This window comes from Saccoglossus kowalevskii, chromosome 11 (genome assembly GCF_978046115.1).
Source record: "Saccoglossus kowalevskii chromosome 11, keSacKowa6.1, whole genome shotgun sequence".
Taxonomy (NCBI): Eukaryota; Metazoa; Hemichordata; class Enteropneusta; family Harrimaniidae; genus Saccoglossus; species Saccoglossus kowalevskii.
Window position 1 is genome coordinate 9749282 of NC_140651.1, and position 19210 is coordinate 9768491.

Here is a 19210-nt window from a genome sequence, read left to right on the forward strand (position 1 = left end):
TCATGTCTGTAATTAGTGATTTGCAATATTTTTTCTTTTAGAAAAAGTGTAATAGTTTTACGCACGGTACATGAATTCTTTGGTTTGTTTGCTTTGTTGAAATGATTAATATATTTACTGCTTCTAGCAATACTGTCTTCTGTTTGTAAATATGACTACATCGACTCCAATGAAAATAATGTATGGTTGTAAATATGCTGGATAATAAAGAGTTTTACAAGAAATGTTGTTTGTGTTCTACAGTCTGGTATAGCTACAGTCCAAGAATACATGAGATTGTGTGGAAGTGTGTTGAAACAGAGGCACATTTCAAATAAATGTGTGCGTGCGTGTTCAGAATCAAAAGTTTCTGAGCTCTATAATAAACGTATAGTCAGTGAAGAAATTCTTGATCAGCTATCGACAGACACCTGTTCATGGGTGTTGTATTTGAAGTGGGAGGGTCATCAACTGCGCATGCACAGGAATGAGTCCCAAGTGCTGATAAAACACGCTAAAAGTGCAAAGGCTCATGGGTAGAAGCTTGTTTGTAAACACGCTATGGCCATCTGACACATGCGCAGGTGACGACTCCCCCGCTTTAAACTAACTACTGGTAATCAACAGTGTTTTACTTGCTTCCCTTGGTTGAATACATTTGCATGGCTAATGAATTAATTTTTCCATCAACGCTATGTGTAACCCTGGAAATGTCTTCAATTTGAACAAAAGCCATTATGGAATTGGATATTACAACTGACAACCATAACACATGTTCAGACAGTCAATCCTCTGTCTAAACATGGAAGGTACCTTTTTTGGTCTAGGGCTCATACCACTAATTGAATTTCCATAGACGACAATGTTAACATATGACGAGATTGGTATATGAAAATGACGAAGAAAGTTGAAAATATGGCTCAAAAATGGGAAATCAACATGCCAGTAATCAACCATATAAAAAAAACTAACATGTTGGCCAGCTCAAACTCTTGCAAATCTCAGGTAAACAAGACACACCTACTGTATTTGGATTGCACCAAGAGAAATCACTGGAAAAACACCAAGATTAGAACATCCATTAACACACAGAATAAACCCACAGGTACACAGCCGCTAAGTAGTAAACAAAAGACCACATGTTGGTCTCACCTCTGACCCAGGTGATTACGCCCTCAAACAGGGAGCACCTGAGAAAAATAATATGTAAAAAATTTCATTGGTTCTTGCAAGGCATTTAAATTGAGGGCTACGAGCAGCCATTGGCTAATTAGTGGCATGAGACCTCTAAACTAGATAGAATATGTAAATTGTTGTACGCCCTCTATGGCAGTGACTGGGGAGTTACTGGTGTAATTACAACAAAAAGGGGCATCACTGTCCCAGAAATAAAATCACAAATGTTTCGGTATGATGGTAAATTCATTTAATACAAATTTGAAATTACAGAGTATACACAAGACACATTGTGGTATAACTTCATTCCAATTACAGTTTAAAGAAATTACTAGGATTCTCAGATACTGTACTCTCATATCATTTTCTGATTCTACAATATCAGATTTATTAAAACTTGTGGTATAAATTAATAAATCCATTATGGAAATCTTTTTTGTACCAATCTTATCCTGAATTGTATGAATCAGTTTTTGCATTTTTGCAAAATGTCAACAATTCTAAATGCTGTACTAAAGGTTATTGACTTAATGTAATGGGGGGATAGACTTTGCATAAATTAAAGATGTCTGCCTCTATCTGGAAACGCGCCTTTATATCACATTCTTGCACTCAATTCAAATTGAAATTACGCCAATAGCAGAGTTTCAAGTTTTCTGGTTGTTAAGTTTATTACTGAGCATGCACTGCGACAGAACAGGCCTTTTTTTTTTTATAACAAGTAAATTTTTCGCATGTTGTATACCTAGCGATCTTGTACAAAAGCATGTATTATATTTTGCCCAAGGATACCTGCGATGCAGCATCAACATGCTAAACTGAAGGTGCTATTAAATATTTGCCCAAAACTGCATATTTCTGCTAACCAGAAAATGAGTAAAAGCAAATTCTATCACCTTCCTTCATACACATGGTAGATAAGCAACCAGGCAACCTGAAACTCTGCTATTGATGATGACATCACCTACATGTTAAAGCGGGAGGGTCGTCACCTGTGCACGCGTGCGAATAGAGTCCCAATCGACGATAACACCACACGCTAAAAACGCAAACACTCATGGGTAGACGCTTGTTTGTAAACAATGACACGTTATGGCCATCTGACGCATACGCATGTGACGAACTCCCCTGCTTTAAGTAATAACACCCACACACACATTGTGTATAAAGTGTCAGCATAATAGCACCCATTTAGTTAAAACAGCATTAGCTGTCTCTATCGATCCTTTTTCTCTGAATTTTAATTTTACTAAAACATTTTCCATGTCAATAGTGCAAATTTGTAATGGCTGCTGCCAGAATGTATACTTTTCATACTGAAAGTACGGCAAGTGAAACAAAAAAATGGCAGCGGATTTCATCAAGATCTCTAGAGGGCGCCCATATATTGAAGCGAGCCCCATGGATAATTGTTGTGTCACTTTGCCTATCAAATTGTTTGTAAAACAATATTTCAGTGAGATTAGGTCATCATTGTGGTTATATTTAAACAAAGAAATGTACAAAATAACAGCTATTCCCATCTTAATATACATTTTATTATCTACTGTAAAATACGTCTTTTTAGCTAGCATGTTATTTTAGCTAATTTAGCTAATCTGTAATTTCACTAATTCAAGATGCAGCTAATTTAACAGAAAGTATATTCTTACAGGGAGATAGATAGTCAACACTTTAGCTAAATTAAGATTCTGTTAATTCATGCCAAGAGTCAAATGTGCTAAAATTGCATGCAGCTATTTCAACATGTTCTACAGTATGCACTTAAAGCATTACAGCCATCACACTGTGCAGTGTTTGATATGGGTTTAATAACGTTGTATTCAACACATGTAAAATACATTGAAATTCGAACACGCCCTTCTTGATGACTTCAGGGCTTTAACTAAAACACTAAAAGTACTTATACAGAATTTGAATTTGGTAACTATCAACCCAAAACTAATGCTAGGTGTCTCCTGATTGGCTTGCTCAGTAGAGGTGTATAGTTGAAAAACAAAACCTTTCATCACAATCAATAAATAAGCAGTATAAAATGTTGTCATCTAGTTTAAATATAGGATTGAATAAAATGATGCTGAATATTTGCACCAAAATTGGTCATGGTTTTCAAAGTGAAAGTATGTACTATGAACAAAAGTATGATCATGACCCCCCCCCCCCCTTAAATAAAGGTTGCACATTCCACTTTTTTGAGTAACTGAACTTGCCCGAGTCTAGCTTAGGATAATTCATTTGAAATCTACAAAGGGAATTTAAGGAAATGGTCAATTGTATACTTTTTTCCCCCACTACTGTGACAGGATTTTTTTAAACTCCCTTGATTTCAGCCCACACCCAAAATACTCCAGCATCCCAGATTTCAAGCGGGTTACCCCTTGAAAGCTAGCTTTATAATAGTTTCATTTAAGTCAGTATACTGAATTTGTCTCTATAAATTCAAGACGTTTGACTTGAAAGGATTATGTATAAACAATACAAGAAGCGTGGTCATGTTGTTGCCTCACAATTAAATGTACTGTTTCATTATTTTTTAAGAAAATTATAACAATATATTTAGGGGTCATGAATACATATTCCCAAAAATGTGCGACCTTAAGGGTCATGAACAAATAATACCAGGATGTGCGACCTTTAGGGGTCATGAACAAATAATACCAGGATGTGCGACCTTTGGAGGTCATGAACAAATAATAAAATAATCAAACTGAGAGGTAACGATGGAACAGAAAATTCAAACTGCAGAATTTATTTGATTATTCATAGCACCCGAATAAATTATTTGGCCAAGCAATCAAAACAATATGGTCTAAAAAATTCATTGAAAACGATCTTCTATTTAATTATCTGTGTTACTCCTTAAAAAACAGGAAGACAAAATTCATATACGAAAAAACAAGACATACCTGAATTTCATTTTTTTCGTCCTTGACGACAAAATTGATAAAATTACTTAAATTTTACACATAAAAGACAAACATTCTGTTAGTTATTTCTCAAAAAAAAAAAAATACTTCTCTGGCAAGAGTTTTGATAAAACATATGTCACATTAAAGATAGTCACATGACTAATACTATCTAGACAAACTAAGCTATACAATTCCTACATCTATCACACCCTCTAGTGGCCATAATGGACAATGTTGCGTATTTGTTTTTAACAGACTGATACATTTTTATTTACCACCAGCAAACATCTCAATTTGATTGAAATGCTTGAAATTGAAAAACTGTTTTTAGTCTTAGTTGTGCTCATGGGCACAAAATATTGAAAATAGCCAGTATGAACTGAAATTTTCAGTGTCTGTAATCACAGTGGTTTCAGTTTTTGTGCAAAATTTCAGAGCCAAGGAACGTTGTGAAATTTTGTAGAAATTAAATATTTACTTGAAATTTTTCAGGCAGGAAGTCGCAATGATCTTCATAAAATGTTATCCTTGTGTACAACAACAAATTAAAGTTTAAAAATGTCCAGTGGCAAGAATGTAATACTGATTTTTTTCCGATGTGAAGGTTGTGAATATTTGCAAAATTTAATATTCCAAAAACAAACAAAATTCATGCAATCCATTGCAAAGGAATTACCACACACATCATTCATTTGCATATTGCCATGGCGCCTAACGCATATGCATGAAAACCAGGCATTCTGATTGAGAGAATTTGATTTAATTTATTCCATGCCATACCCGATAAAAAAATTGATTATATATTATTGCTTTACCCAGTCAGTAAAAACAAAGAAAGACATTTTTGACTCCCTATATTTCCCAATATACATTTTTTTTCATCACATATACAGGAAAAATAAAACATTAACATGTTAGTCACAGTCTTGAAGAATGTTGAGCAGTACAATATTTACAGATTACATTTATCAACAACCTAGAAAATAGCAGTATTAGTTTACATGCATAGGCATAGGCACCTTTTCATCACTAAAAATACCTTGCCAAAATGTTCTCTATGTCTATTTGCATGCAGGGTTGGAGTAAAATGTTTACAAACAAACATACAGACACCATAGCGGATTATATGTGAAGACGAAATGAGGTTAAAGGTTATAGGTTAAGGGTTGATAATTTTACTGAATTATCAAAGCATTCGTTCATAGAACAACACATACGCTTGACTATTGAGAACTTTTGCTTCGGTGACCTCGCTAACATGTGTATCGCTTATATAAAACCATTTCCCTTCAGCTGGGCAACTCGGGGGTTCAAAATCCACAAACATGTTGTGGGTGCTGTCTACTTTTTCGTCGTCCTTGCTATTGGTATCATGGTTGCCTTCTTGAACTGGCTTCTCAGTTGCCATAGCAACATCTTGGCCATTAGTATCTGATTTTGATTCGTTGTTGTGCTGGTCTTTGTTTTTGTTCAGTGATTTATTTGCCCTTTTACCGTTTTGTATGAGTTGTACGAAAGCAATTAATCGCTGAGAGGGTTGTCTTACTTTGACATAGGCAGTGTAGTGTCCGCCTTGTAGTCGACCACTGTGCTCTACAAGACCATAGAGGGAATACAGGATTTGGTTTTTACTGTCTGCTACATCCTGGATGGGAAATAATAAAATAAATGAGCTCAGAAAATATGCTTGTAAGTTGCTGGAATAGGATGCTGCTGGTGATAAAAATGAACAGTTGAACGTTAGCATAAATTACATTACTGTGAATTTGGAGCGACACAATTGTTGTGCTGCATATGTTAAAATATAGTGTAAACATTGTATTTTACAAGTTGCATCAGCCCTGGACAGCGATATCAGTGTGGTCATATAATATTTACATTTGGCTGCTCATGCATGGATTCAAATTTAGCAAAATGAGTAGAACACAAACAACAGAAACAAGCTAACGTCCCATAGGATCGTAAAGAACATTACGCAGGGCACTTAAAGATACCACCGAAGCAAGTGTTCTTGCTCATGTGTGTTTACGGTTTCATTTGTTTTAGTATCAACATCTGCAGAATGGTTTCAGCCTTACAATAACAATGCATGTGTTCACCACCTCAATAGTGCATTGTGTCTTATACGTACCTTGCAGTTCTCACTACAGAACGGCGCTATGTCTAATGTCAATGGGAAATCAACATGTCTATTCACTTTACGTAGACTATAACCAGCCTATGGAGAAATTGAAAGAAAGCAACAACATGAATGAATGGATGGATGTTATATTATAGACAGGATATTATTTTCTTTGTTAATCCAACGCACTAGGCAATATTATTCTGCATAATATTATCTAGTAGAAGCAAACCTAAAAAGCATGTTTTTAAGCTTTCAAACTTCATCCGTAAATGAACATGACAACTGACTTTTTTTAATATATTTCCTATAAAAAGTCCAGCGTTAGCATGTCACATTTTCAGGCTCAATTAGGGCTGGATTGCATTTACCCCATTCATTGCACTATTCAGTGCAACAAGAATGCAGTGATGTTTCACAAAGGACAGGAAAAGTACATGAGACTGACAACTTTATGTCCCCATCACACAGAACAGCATTCTCCAAAACCCAATTTTACATGTTCCTGGCAGTCCAGCTTGAGGCAGTTGGCTTGAGATTGAACCTGCAGTCCTGCTGATTTGAAGTAGACACGCTAACACACCCAGCCTATGATTACGTGAATACCAGGGCATGTTATCTACACTATCACTCAGGGTAATCAAAGCCCAGGGTTATCAAAATTGAAGAGATTTTAATATAGCATATATCCCCCAATAATGATCACTCACATTACCGTGTTCAGGAGAATTATATACTGTAAATGCATAAATTATTTACTGGGTTTTAATTTCGCTATTTTCGCTGATAAGTAAAATCTGCTAAATTAATCTACATGGACATGTAGAATAACAATAAAAATTTGTGAAATTAAAAAACAGTGAATTTTGCTCAAAACATCAAAATAGTGAAATTAAATGATTTTACAGTACTGCGACAATGTTACTCAAACCAATTTTTGATGAGGTTTATAGTTATTTCTCACCTGCTGAAATCGTTTTAAATGATTATACAGTACTGCGACAATGTTACTCAAACCAATTTTTGATGAGGTTTATAGTTATTTCTCACCTGCTGAAATTGTTTTAAATGATTTTACAGTACTGCGACAATGTTACTCAAACCAATTTTTGATGAGGTTTATAGTTATTTCTCACCTGCTGAAATCGTTTTAAATGCAACGTCAATATAGGGGGTGGACGATGGATTAACAACTGTTTGTTGGCATTGGTGTACACAAACTTGTCTTTTTTGACATCTGCAAATAAAAAAGAAACAGTCTGTAACACACAACTGAACTTGACAGAGATATAAATGACCAGTTCAAACTAGTTTGTTACATTCCTTCAGGGTGTTAGCCAGCCACTAGTCCACCCACTAAACAGACTGGCAACTTTGATTTTGGACAGGTAACTTTTTCCCATTTTTCTGTTTTTTCCTATTGTTTTTTGATAATTTCACCAAAATATATCCAAAACCATCTACATTTTCATGAAGTTGAATTGTTTTGGACTGGCAGTTGCAAATTCCTGGCTAATAGCCTGACTCCTTATCAATTCCGTTGCAATTGCCAATTTGCCATAGAAGTTGTATTTCCATTTGATATTCCAATAAAAATAGTTGGCTGATATTGAAGTATGTGATCATCTATGTGGCACACAATTTTTATCCTTTTTCACCTATTTTTTAAGCTCTACTTGCTCAAGGTATGATCACAGTATATATTTGAAATATCTTTCCAGTCAACTTTTGGAGCAACTACACATCAGTGCACCAACAACTTGAGAGCAATAGGTTAGCTGTTTTCAAGAAGTCAAAAATAGCATTTTATACTAAAAATGACCAAAATATTGAAAATTTATCAGAAAATTGATGTTATTGCCAGAAAATGAAAAATTTTTAAAGCGAACAATCCAAAGTACAATGTATTAAGTATCAAACCCAGAAGCAGAAAATGTGAAGTTGACACTGATGGCCCATGATAAAGTTAACAGAAATAGTGATTTCAAAATCAATGCAAAGAATACATTAATCAGGAAAAATCCACCCAATTTGGTTAAAAAACCCTTACAAAAGGCTTTTCTAACTAAATTAACAAGCCATGCATGGCACAGTCCCAGTTAGTTATCAAATTTAAGATATATAGTTTTGTTTATAGTAATTTTTATAGCTGGAATATAACCATGTCAGGAATATAATTTTTAACATTAAAATGATTGACATTTGTATCCGATTGTCAAACAAGTACTTGTCCATATTGAGAGATATTGCTCTGGAACAGCATTCAAAATCAGCCATTTTGAATACATGTATATATATATAACATGATGTATAACGAATATATAAAATTTGAATATAATCAGTCAAAGCATTTATGAGATATGGCTCTAGAACCCCAATCATTAAAGCAAAATTGCCGTCAGTCAGCCATTTTGAATCCAATCTGAAAAATAAAATGATGTGCATCAGGAACCGGTCTAATGTATGTACCAAGTTTGAACGAAATCCATCCATAAATACCAGAAATGCTTGATATATGATGACTTTTTAGCACAAAAAGGACCACCATTCGGGCATTTTGAATAGGATCGTCAAACCAATATATTTGTTTATCTATGACATGATGTATAATGAATATTTAAAATTTGAATATAATCAGTCAAAACAAGTTGAAGATATGGGTCTAGAAGCCCATTCATTAAAACAAAATGGCCGCCAGACAGCCATTTTGAATCCGATCTAAAAAATAAATGATGTGCATCAACCTGTAATGTCTAATATATGTACCAAGTTTGAACAAAATCCATCCAGAAATGCTTGATATTTGATGATTTTTTAGCACAAAAATGGCCACCATTTGGCCATTTTGAATAGGATCGTCAAACCAATATATCTGTCTATCTATGACATTATGTATAATGAATATTTCAAATTTGAATATAATCAGTGAAAGCAAGTCAGAGATATGACACAAGAACAACATTCATTAAAACAAAATGGCCGCCAGTCGGCCATTTTGAATCTTATCTGAAAAACAAAATTATTTGCATCAAGGTACCATAACGTCGAATGTATATACCAAGTTTGAACAAAATCCATCTGTAAACAGCCGAGAAATGCTTGATTTTTAGGATTTTTTAGCACAAAAATGGACGCCCTTCGGCCATCTTGAATCAAATCGTGCAACAAAATGAAGTGCATCAAGGTCCTATAATGTCTAATGTATATACCAAGTTTAAACAAAATCCATCTGTAAATAGCCGAGAAATGCTTGATTTCGATGATTTTTAGCACAAAAATGGCCACCATTCAGCCATCTTGAATCAGATCGTGAAACAAATTGATGTGCATATGTATAATATCATGTATGATGTATGTGTGAAGTTTGATCGTGATTGGTCCAGGCATTTCTAAGATACAGGTCCGGACGCACGCACAGACGCACGCACACACGGAGGTCAAAACATAAGTCCCCGTTTTCGGACTGCGTCCGAACGGGGACTAATAATGAGTGCCCACAATTTTAAAATTACACTACCTTAGACAGAAGCTGGAAGACCAAAAATGCCTCCGCTGCAAACACAATCAAATCTTTATTTTTCTGTCCTCATTTTCACATTTTTTTTCGTCTTTTTTTTGCTTGCTCAAACTTTATAGTACTTTTTTTAAGACCCAAAATGAGGATAAGATTTCAATAAAAAATCAGCATTACAAACCTGCATATTTTTTCTTGGTACAACTTTCACATCCAAATTTATTATTTCCAGTCAGCAACTCATGTGTGGTGAACTGACCAAGACACGACTGCACAGAACATTCTCTTGAACTGCTTTGATATCTATTGGCCAGCGGCACTACTGCTTTCTTCACAACCTCATCATCTGACTCGATGTCCTGCCCACCAACGGCTCCAAGATCTTCTAAAACAATTTCCGGCTTTGTATCCTTATGCGAGACAACACAGTCGCCATTCCCTATTTCAACAGCATCACCGTTTGGAAGAGGTGCTTCCTTTGCAGTAATTTTGACATCTTCCATGTTTTTAACCACATCATTAATTGAATCATTTGCGTGCTGTGATGCAGTACATTCACTCGCACACTGCGACGCAGCATCACTATTCTGTTTATCTGCATCACAGCAATACTCCTCAGTAACTTTTGCGTCATCCTCATCATCAACAACCCCATTAACGAGGATAGCATCTGGCGTGCACTGCATCTGGTCAATCTCAGTATCCTTAGTCCTTGATACAACCTCATCTTTCTGAGCTAAATCACAGTCTCCAGCGCTAGGCTCATCAGTTCCTTTCTGGAGACTATCATCATTTTGTCCAAGACTTGTGACTCTGTTTATACTGCTAACACTACTATCTCTACTAGCCAAATCAGGACGCATGGGATGCTCCCTTCTGTCAATCGAGGTTTCACTGTCAGCGTCGTTTGGATCTTTTAAAAGATTGTCATTCTCAGACTGCGAGTCTTTTTTGTCTACCTCATCTAGTACCAAAATTTTACTCTTTTTTTTATTTAGCTGCAAATAAAGCACATGATGTCAGTAAATTTAAGATGAGGGGAAACACAGGTATGAAGTCGGCAGACAGAGGTAGAAGGCAGTCCAGGAAGGGAGATGCAGTCCAGGCACAGAGGTGCATTTCAGACAGGGAGGTATATTCCAGACAGGGTGCAAGACACACACTAACAGGTAGTTAGGAGGTGTCTATTTGGAGAGGGGTCCCAAGTAGGCTGACAAGGAGTGGGACGAACAAGGCAGGCCATGGAGTAACAGGGAGAGGTACAAGGTTAGGGGATGGAGAGGAAAGAAGGAAGACGGTCCAGGTACGCTGTTAGGCAGCAATGGCAGATGGTAGTCTATAGGTATGGGATAACTGGGAGAAGTACAGGACAATGGGAACCACCCAGGCATGGGATACATGGGAGAAGTACAGGGCAATGAGAGACACCCAGGCATGAGATAACTGGGAGAAGTACAGGATAATAAGAGACACCCAGGCATGGGATACATGGGAGAAGTACAGGGCAATGAGAGACACCCATGCATGGGATACCTGGGAGAAGTACAGGGCAATGAGAGACATCCAGGCATGGTATACCTGAGAGAAGTACAGGGCAATGAGAGACACCTAGGCAAAGGATATATGGGAGAAGTACAGGACAATGAGATACACCCAGGCATGGGATACCTGGGAGAAGTACAGGGCAATGAGAGACACCCAGGCATGGGATACCTGGGGGAAGTACAGGACAATGAGATACACCCAGGCATGGGATAACTGGGAGAAGTACAGGATAATAAGAGACACCCAGGCATGGGATACATGGGAGAAGTACAGGGCAATGAGAGATACCCATGCATGGGATACCTGGGAGAAGTACAGGGCAATGAGAGACACCCAGGCATGGGATACCTGGGGGAAGTACAGGACAATGAGATACACCCAGGCATGGGATACCTGGAAGAAGTACAGGGCAATGAGAGACACCCAGGCATGGGATACCTGGGGGAAGTACAGGGCAATGAGAGAAACCCAGGCATGGGATAACTGGGAGAAGTACAGGGCAATGAGAGACACCCAGGTATGGGATACCTGGGAGAAGTACAGGGCAATGAGAGACACCCATGCATGGGATGCCTGGGAGAAGTACAGGATAATGAGATACACCCAGGCATGGGATACCTGGAAGAAGTACATGACAATGAGATACACCCAGGCATGGGATACCTGGAAGAAGTACAGGGCAATGAGAGACACCCAGGCATGGGATAACTGGGAGAAGTACAGGACAATGAGAGACACCCAGGCATGAGATACCTGGGAGAAGTACAGGGCAATGAGAGACACCCAGGCATGGGATACCTGGAAGAAGTACAGGGCAATGAGAGACACCCAGGCATGGGATACCTGGGAGAAGTACAGGATAATGAGATACACCCAGGCATGGGATACCTGGAAGAAGTACAGGACAATGAGATACACCCAGGCATGGGATACCTGGAAGAAGTACAGGATAATGAGATACACCCAGGCGTGGGATACCTGGGAGAAGTACAGGGCAATGAGACACCCAGGTATGGGATACCTGGAAGAAGTACAGGACAATGAGAGACACCCAGGCATGGGATACATGGGAGAAGTACAGGATAATGAGATACACCCAGGCATGGGATACCTGGAAGAAGTACAGGGCAATGTGAGACACCCAGGCATGGGATACCTGGAAAAAGTACAGGGCAATGAGAGACACCCAGGTATGGGATACCTGGAAGAAGTACAGGGCAATGAGAGACACCCAGGTATGGGATACCTGGAAGAAGTACAGGGCAATGAGAGACACCCAGGCATGGGATACATGGGAGAAGTACAGGGCAATGAGAGACACCCAGGTATGGGATACCTGGAAGAAGTACAGGGCAATGTGAGACACCCAGGCATGGGATACCTGGGAGAAGTACAGGGCAATGAGAGACACCCAGGCATGGGATAACTGGGAGAAGTACAGGGCAATGAGAGACACCCAGGCATGGGATAACTGGGAGAAGTACAGGGCAATGAGAGACACCCAGGCATGGGATAACTGGGAGAAGTACAGGGCAATGAGAGACACCCATGCATGGGATAACTGGGAGAAGTACAGGGCAATGAGAGACACCCAGGCATGGGATAACTGGGAGAAGTACAGGGCAATGAGAGAAACCCAGGCATGGGATACCTTGGGGAAGTACAGGGCAATGAGAGACACCCAGGCATGGGATACCTGGGGGAAGTACAGGGCAATGAGAGACACCCAGGCATGGGATAACTGGGAGAAGTACAGGGCAATGTGAGACACCCAGGCATGGGATAACTGGGAGAAGTACAGGACAATGAGAGACACCCAGGCATGAGATACCTGGGAGAAGTACAGGGCAATGTGAGACACCCAGGCATGGGATACCTGGGAGAAGTACAGGGCAATGAGAGACACCCAGGTATGGGATAACTGGGAGAAGTACAGGGCAATGAGAGACACCCAGGCATGGGATAACTGGGAGAAGTACAGGGCAATGAGAGACACCCAGGCATGGGATAACTGGGAGAAGTACAGGGCAATGAGAGACACCCATGCATGGGATAACTGGGAGAAGTACAGGGCAATGAGAGACACCCAGGCATGGGATAACTGGGAGAAGTACAGGGCAATGAGAGAAACCCAGGCATGGGATACCTTGGGGAAGTACAGGGCAATGAGAGACACCCAGGCATGGGATACCTGGGGGAAGTACAGGGCAATGAGAGACACCCAGGCATGGGATAACTGGGAGAAGTACAGGGCAATGTGAAACACCCAGGCATGGGATAACTGGGAGAAGTACAGGACAATGAGAGACACCCAGGCATGAGATACCTGGGAGAAGTACAGGGCAATGTGAGACACCCAGGCATGGGATACCTGGGAGAAGTACAGGGCAATGAGAGACACCCAGGTATGGGATAACTGGGAGAAGTACAGGGCAATGAGAGACACCCAGGCATGGGATAACTGGGAGAAGTACAGGGCAATGAGAGACACCCAGGCATGGGATAACTGGGAGAAGTACAGGATAATGAGAGACACCCAGGCATGGGATAACTGGGAGAAGTACAGGGCAATGTGAGACACCCAGGCATGGGATAACTGGGAGAAGTACAGGGCAATGAGAGACACCCAGGCATGGGATACCTGGGAGAAGTACAGGGCAATGAGAGACACCCAGGCATGGGATACCTGGGAGAAGTACAGGGCAATGAGAGACACCCAGGCATGGGATAACTGGGAGAAGTACAGGGCAATGAGAGACACCCAGGCATGGGATAACTGGGAGAAGTACAGGGCAATGAGAGACACCCAGGCATGGGATAACTGGGAGAAGTACAGGGCAATGAGAGACACCCAGGCATGGGATAACTGGGAGAAGTACAGGGCAATGAGAGACACCCAGGCATGGGATAACTGGGAGAAGTACAGGGCAATGAGAGACACCCAGGCATGGGATAACTGGGAGAAGTACAGGGCAATGAGAGACACCCAGGCACGGGATAACTGGGAGAAGTACAGGGCAATGTGAGACACCCAGGCATGAGATACCTGGGAGAAGTACAGGGCAATGAGACACCCAGGCATGGGATACCTGGGAGAAGTACATGGCAATGAGAGACACCCAGGCATGGGATAACTGGGAGAAGTACATGGCAATGAGAGACACCCATGCATGGGATAACTGGGAGAAGTACAGGGCAATGAGAGACACCCAGGCATGGGATAACTGGGAGAAGTACAGGGCAATGAGAGACACCCAGGCATGGGATAACTGGGAGAAGTACAGGGCAATGAGAGACACCCAGGCATGGGATAACTGGGAGAAGTACAGGGCAATGAGAGACACCCAGGCATGGGATAACTGGGAGAAGTACAGGGCAATGAGAGACACCCAGGCATGGGATAACTGGGAGAAGTACAGGGCAATGAGAGACACCCAGGCATGGGATAACTGGGAGAAGTACAGGACAATGTGAGACACCCAGGCATGGGATACCTGGGAGAAGTACAGGGCAATGAGAGACACCCAGGCATGGGATAACTGGGAGAAGTACATGGCAATGAGAGACACCCAGGCATGGGATAACTGGGAGAAGTACATGGCAATGAGAGACACCCATGCATGGGATAACTGGGAGAAGTACAGGGCAATGAGAGACACCCAGGCATGGGATAACTGGGAGAAGTACAGGGCAATGAGAGACACCCAGGCATGGGATACCTGGGGGGAAGTACAGGGCAATGAGAGACACCCAGGCATGGGATACCTGGGGGAAGTACAGGGCAATGAGAGACACCCAGGCATGGGATAACTGGGAGAAGTACATGGCAATGAGAGACACCCAGGCATGGGATAACTGGGAGAAGTACAGGGCAATGAGAGACACCCAGGCATGGGATAACTGGGAGAAGTACAGGGCAATGAGAGAAACCCAGGCATGGGATACCTTGGGGAAGTACAGGGCAATGAGAGACACCCAGGCATGGGATACCTGGGGGAAGTACAGGGCAATGAGAGACACCCAGGCATGGGATAACTGGGAGAAGTACAGGGCAATGTGAGACACCCAGGCATGGGATAACTGGGAGAAGTACAGGACAATGAGAGACACCCAGGCATGAGATACCTGGGAGAAGTACAGGGCAATGTGAGACACCCAGGCATGGGATACCTGGGAGAAGTACAGGGCAATGAGAGACACCCAGGTATGGGATAACTGGGAGAAGTACAGGGCAATGAGAGACACCCAGGCATGGGATAACTGGGAGAAGTACAGGGCAATGAGAGACACCCAGGCATGGGATAACTGGGAGAAGTACAGGATAATGAGAGACACCCAGGCATGGGATAACTGGGAGAAGTACAGGGCAATGTGAGACACCCAGGCATGGGATACCTGGGGGAAGTACAGGGCAATGAGAGACACCCAGGCATGGGATAACTGGGAGAAGTACAGGGCAATGAGAGACACCCAGGCATGGGATACCTGGGGGAAGTACAGGGCAATGAGAGACACCCAGGTATGGGATACCTGGAAGAAGTACAGGGCAATGAGAGACACCCAGCCATAGGATATATGGGAGAAGTACAGGACAATGAGATACACCCAGGTATGGGATACCTGGAAGAAGTACAGGGCAATGAGAGACACCCAGGCATGGGATAACTGGGAGAAGTACAGGGCAATGTGAGACACCCAGGCATGGGATAACTGGGAGAAGTACAGGACAATGAGAGACACCCAGGCATGAGATACCTGGGAGAAGTACAGGGCAATGTGAGACACCCAGGCATGGGATACCTGGGAGAAGTACAGGGCAATGAGAGACACCCAGGTATGGGATAACTGGGAGAAGTACAGGATAATGAGAGACACCCAGGCATGGGATACCTGGAAGAAGTACAGGGCAATGAGAGACACCCAGGCATGGGATAACTGGGAGAAGTACAGGATAATGAGAGACACCCAGGCATGGGATAACTGGGAGAAGTACAGGGCAATGAGAGACACCCAGGCATGGGATACCTGGGAGAAGTACAGGGCAATGAGAGACACCCAGGCATGGGATACCTGGGAGAAGTACAGGGCAATGAGAGACACCCAGGCATGGGATAACTGGGAGAAGTACAGGGCAATGAGAGACACCCAGGCATGGGATAACTGGGAGAAGTACAGGGCAATGAGAGACACCCAGGCATGGGATAACTGGGATAACTGGGAGAAGTACAGGGCAATGAGAGACACCCAGGCATGGGATAACTGGGAGAAGTACAGGGCAATGAGAGACACCCAGGCACGGGATAACTGGGAGAAGTACAGGGCAATGTGAGACACCCAGGCATGAGATACCTGGGAGAAGTACAGGGCAATGAGACACCCAGGCATGGGATACCTGAGAGAAGTACAGGGCAATGAGAGACACCCAGGCATGGGATAACTGGGAGAAGTACAGGACAATGTGAGACACCCAGGCATGGGATAACTGGGAGAAGTACAGGGCAATGAGAGACACCCAGGCATGGGATAACTGGGAGAAGTACAGGGCAATGAGACACCCAGGCATGGGATACCTGAGAGAAGTACAGGGCAATGAGAGACACCCAGGCATGGGATACCGGGGGGAAGTACAGGACAATGAGAGACACCCAGGCATGGGTTACCTGGGGGGAAGTACAGGGCAATGAGAGACACCCAGGCATGGGATAACTGGGAGAAGTACAGGGCAATGAGAGACACCCAGGCATGGGATAACTGGGAGAAGTACAGGACAATGGTGGACACCCAGGCATGGGATAACTGGGAGAAGTACAGGGCAATGAGAGACACCCAGGCATGGGATAACTGGGAGAAGTACAGGGCAATGAGAGACACCCAGGCATGGGATAACTGGGAGAAGTACAGGGCAATGAGAGACACCCAGGCATGGGATAACTGGGAGAAGTACAGGGCAATGAGACACCCAGGCATGGGATACCTGAGAGAAGTACAGGGCAATGAGAGACACCCAGGCATGGGATAACTGGGAGAAGTACAGGACAATGTGAGACACCCAGGCATGGGATAACTGGGAGAAGTACATGGCAATGAGAGACACCCAGGCATGGGATAACTGGGAGAAGTACATGGCAATGAGAGACACCCATGCATGGGATAACTGGGAGAAGTACAGGGCAATGAGAGACACCCAGGCATGGGATAACTGGGAGAAGTACAGGGCAATGAGAGACACCCAGGCATGGGATAACTGGGAGAAGTACAGGGCAATGAGAGACACCCAGGCATGGGATACCTGGGGGGAAATACAGGGCAATGAGAGACACCCAGGCATGGGATACCTGGGAGAAGTACATGGCAATGAGAGACACCCAGGTATGGGATACCTGGAAGAAGTACAGGGCAATGAGAGACACCCAGGCATGGGATACCTGGAAGAAGTACAGGGCAATGAGAGACACCCAGGCAAGGGATACATGGGAGAAGTACAGGTCAATGAGAGACACCCAGGTATGGGATACCTGGAAGAAGTACAGGGCAATGAGAGACACCCAGGCATGGGATAACTGGGAGAAGTACAGGGCAATGAGAGACAATCAGGTATGGGATAACTGGGAGAAGTACAGGATAATGAGAGACACCCAGGCATGGGATACCTGGAAGAAGTACAGGGCAATGTGAGACACCCAGGCATGGGATACCTGGAAGAAGTACAGGGCAATGAGAGACACCCAGGTATGGGATACCTGGAAGAAGTACAGGGCAATGAGAGACACCCAGGCATGGGATACATGGGAGAAGTACAGGGCAATGAGAGACACCCAGGCATGGGATACATGGGAGAAGTACAGGGCAATGAGAGACACCCAGGTATGGGATACCTGGAAGAAGTACAGGGCAATGAGAGACACCCAGGTATGGGATACCTGGAAGAAGTACAGGGCAATGAGAGACACCCAGGCATAGGATATATGGGAGAAGTACAGGACAATGAGATACACCCAGGTATGGGATACCTGGAAGAAGTACAGGGCAATGAGAGACACCCAGGCATGGGATAACTGGGAGAAGTACAGGGCAATGTGAGACACCCAGGCATGGGATAACTGGGAGAAGTACAGGACAATGAGAGACACCCAGGCATGAGATACCTGGGAGAAGTACAGGGCAATGAGAGACACCCAGGTATGGGATAACTGGGAGAAGTACAGGGCAATGAGAGACACCCAGGCATGGGATAACTGGGAGAAGTACAGGGCAATGAGAGACACCCATGCATGGGATAACTGGGAGAAGTACAGGGCAATGAGAGACACCCAGGTATGGGATACCTGGAAGAAGTACAGGGCAATGAGAGACACCCAGGCATGGGATACATGGAAGAAGTACAGGGCAATGAGAGACACCCAGGCATGGGATACCTGGAAGAAGTACAGGGCAATGTGAGACACCCAGGCATGGGATACCTGGAAGAAGTACAGGGCAATGAGAGACACCCAGGTATGGGATACCTGGAAGAAGTACAGGGCAATGAGAGACACCCAGGTATGGGATACCTGGAAGAAGTACAGGGCAATGAGAGACACCCAGGCATGGGATACATGGGAGAAGTACAGGGCAATGAGAGACACCCAGGTATGGGATACCTGGGAGAAGTACAGGGCAATGAGAGACACCCAGGTATGGGATACCTGGAAGAAGTACAGGGCAATGAGAGACACCCAGGCATGGGATACATGGGAGAAGTACAGGGCAATGAGAGACACCCAGGTATGGGATACCTGGAAGAAGTACAGGGCAATGAGAGACACCCAGCCATAGGATATATGGGAGAAGTACAGGACAATGAGATACACCCAGGTATGGGATACCTGGAAGAAGTACAGGGCAATGAGAGACACCCAGGCATGGGATAACTGGGAGAAGTACAGGGCAATGTGAGACACCCAGGCATGGGATAACTGGGAGAAG

General features: G+C 42.8%; 1 protein-coding gene across 2 annotated transcripts in view; it reads right to left on the reverse strand.

Annotated features, from left to right (window-relative positions):
• Window positions 1-1382: 1382 nt before the first annotated feature.
• Window positions 1383-19210, reverse strand: part of LOC102806153 (ubiquitin carboxyl-terminal hydrolase 16-like) — a 40503-nt gene continuing 22675 nt past the window's right edge. For both annotated transcript variants that reach the window (XM_085505735.1, XM_006813606.3), the window contains exons 16-19: window positions 9882-10698; window positions 7323-7423; window positions 6196-6282; window positions 1383-5709 (exon numbers count right to left, since the gene is read on the reverse strand). In XM_085505735.1, the coding sequence (XP_085361861.1) occupies window positions 5251-5709; window positions 6196-6282; window positions 7323-7423; window positions 9882-10698 (1464 nt within the window). In that variant the 3' untranslated portion in view covers window positions 1383-5250. The remainder of the gene's footprint in view (window positions 5710-6195; window positions 6283-7322; window positions 7424-9881; window positions 10699-19210) is intronic.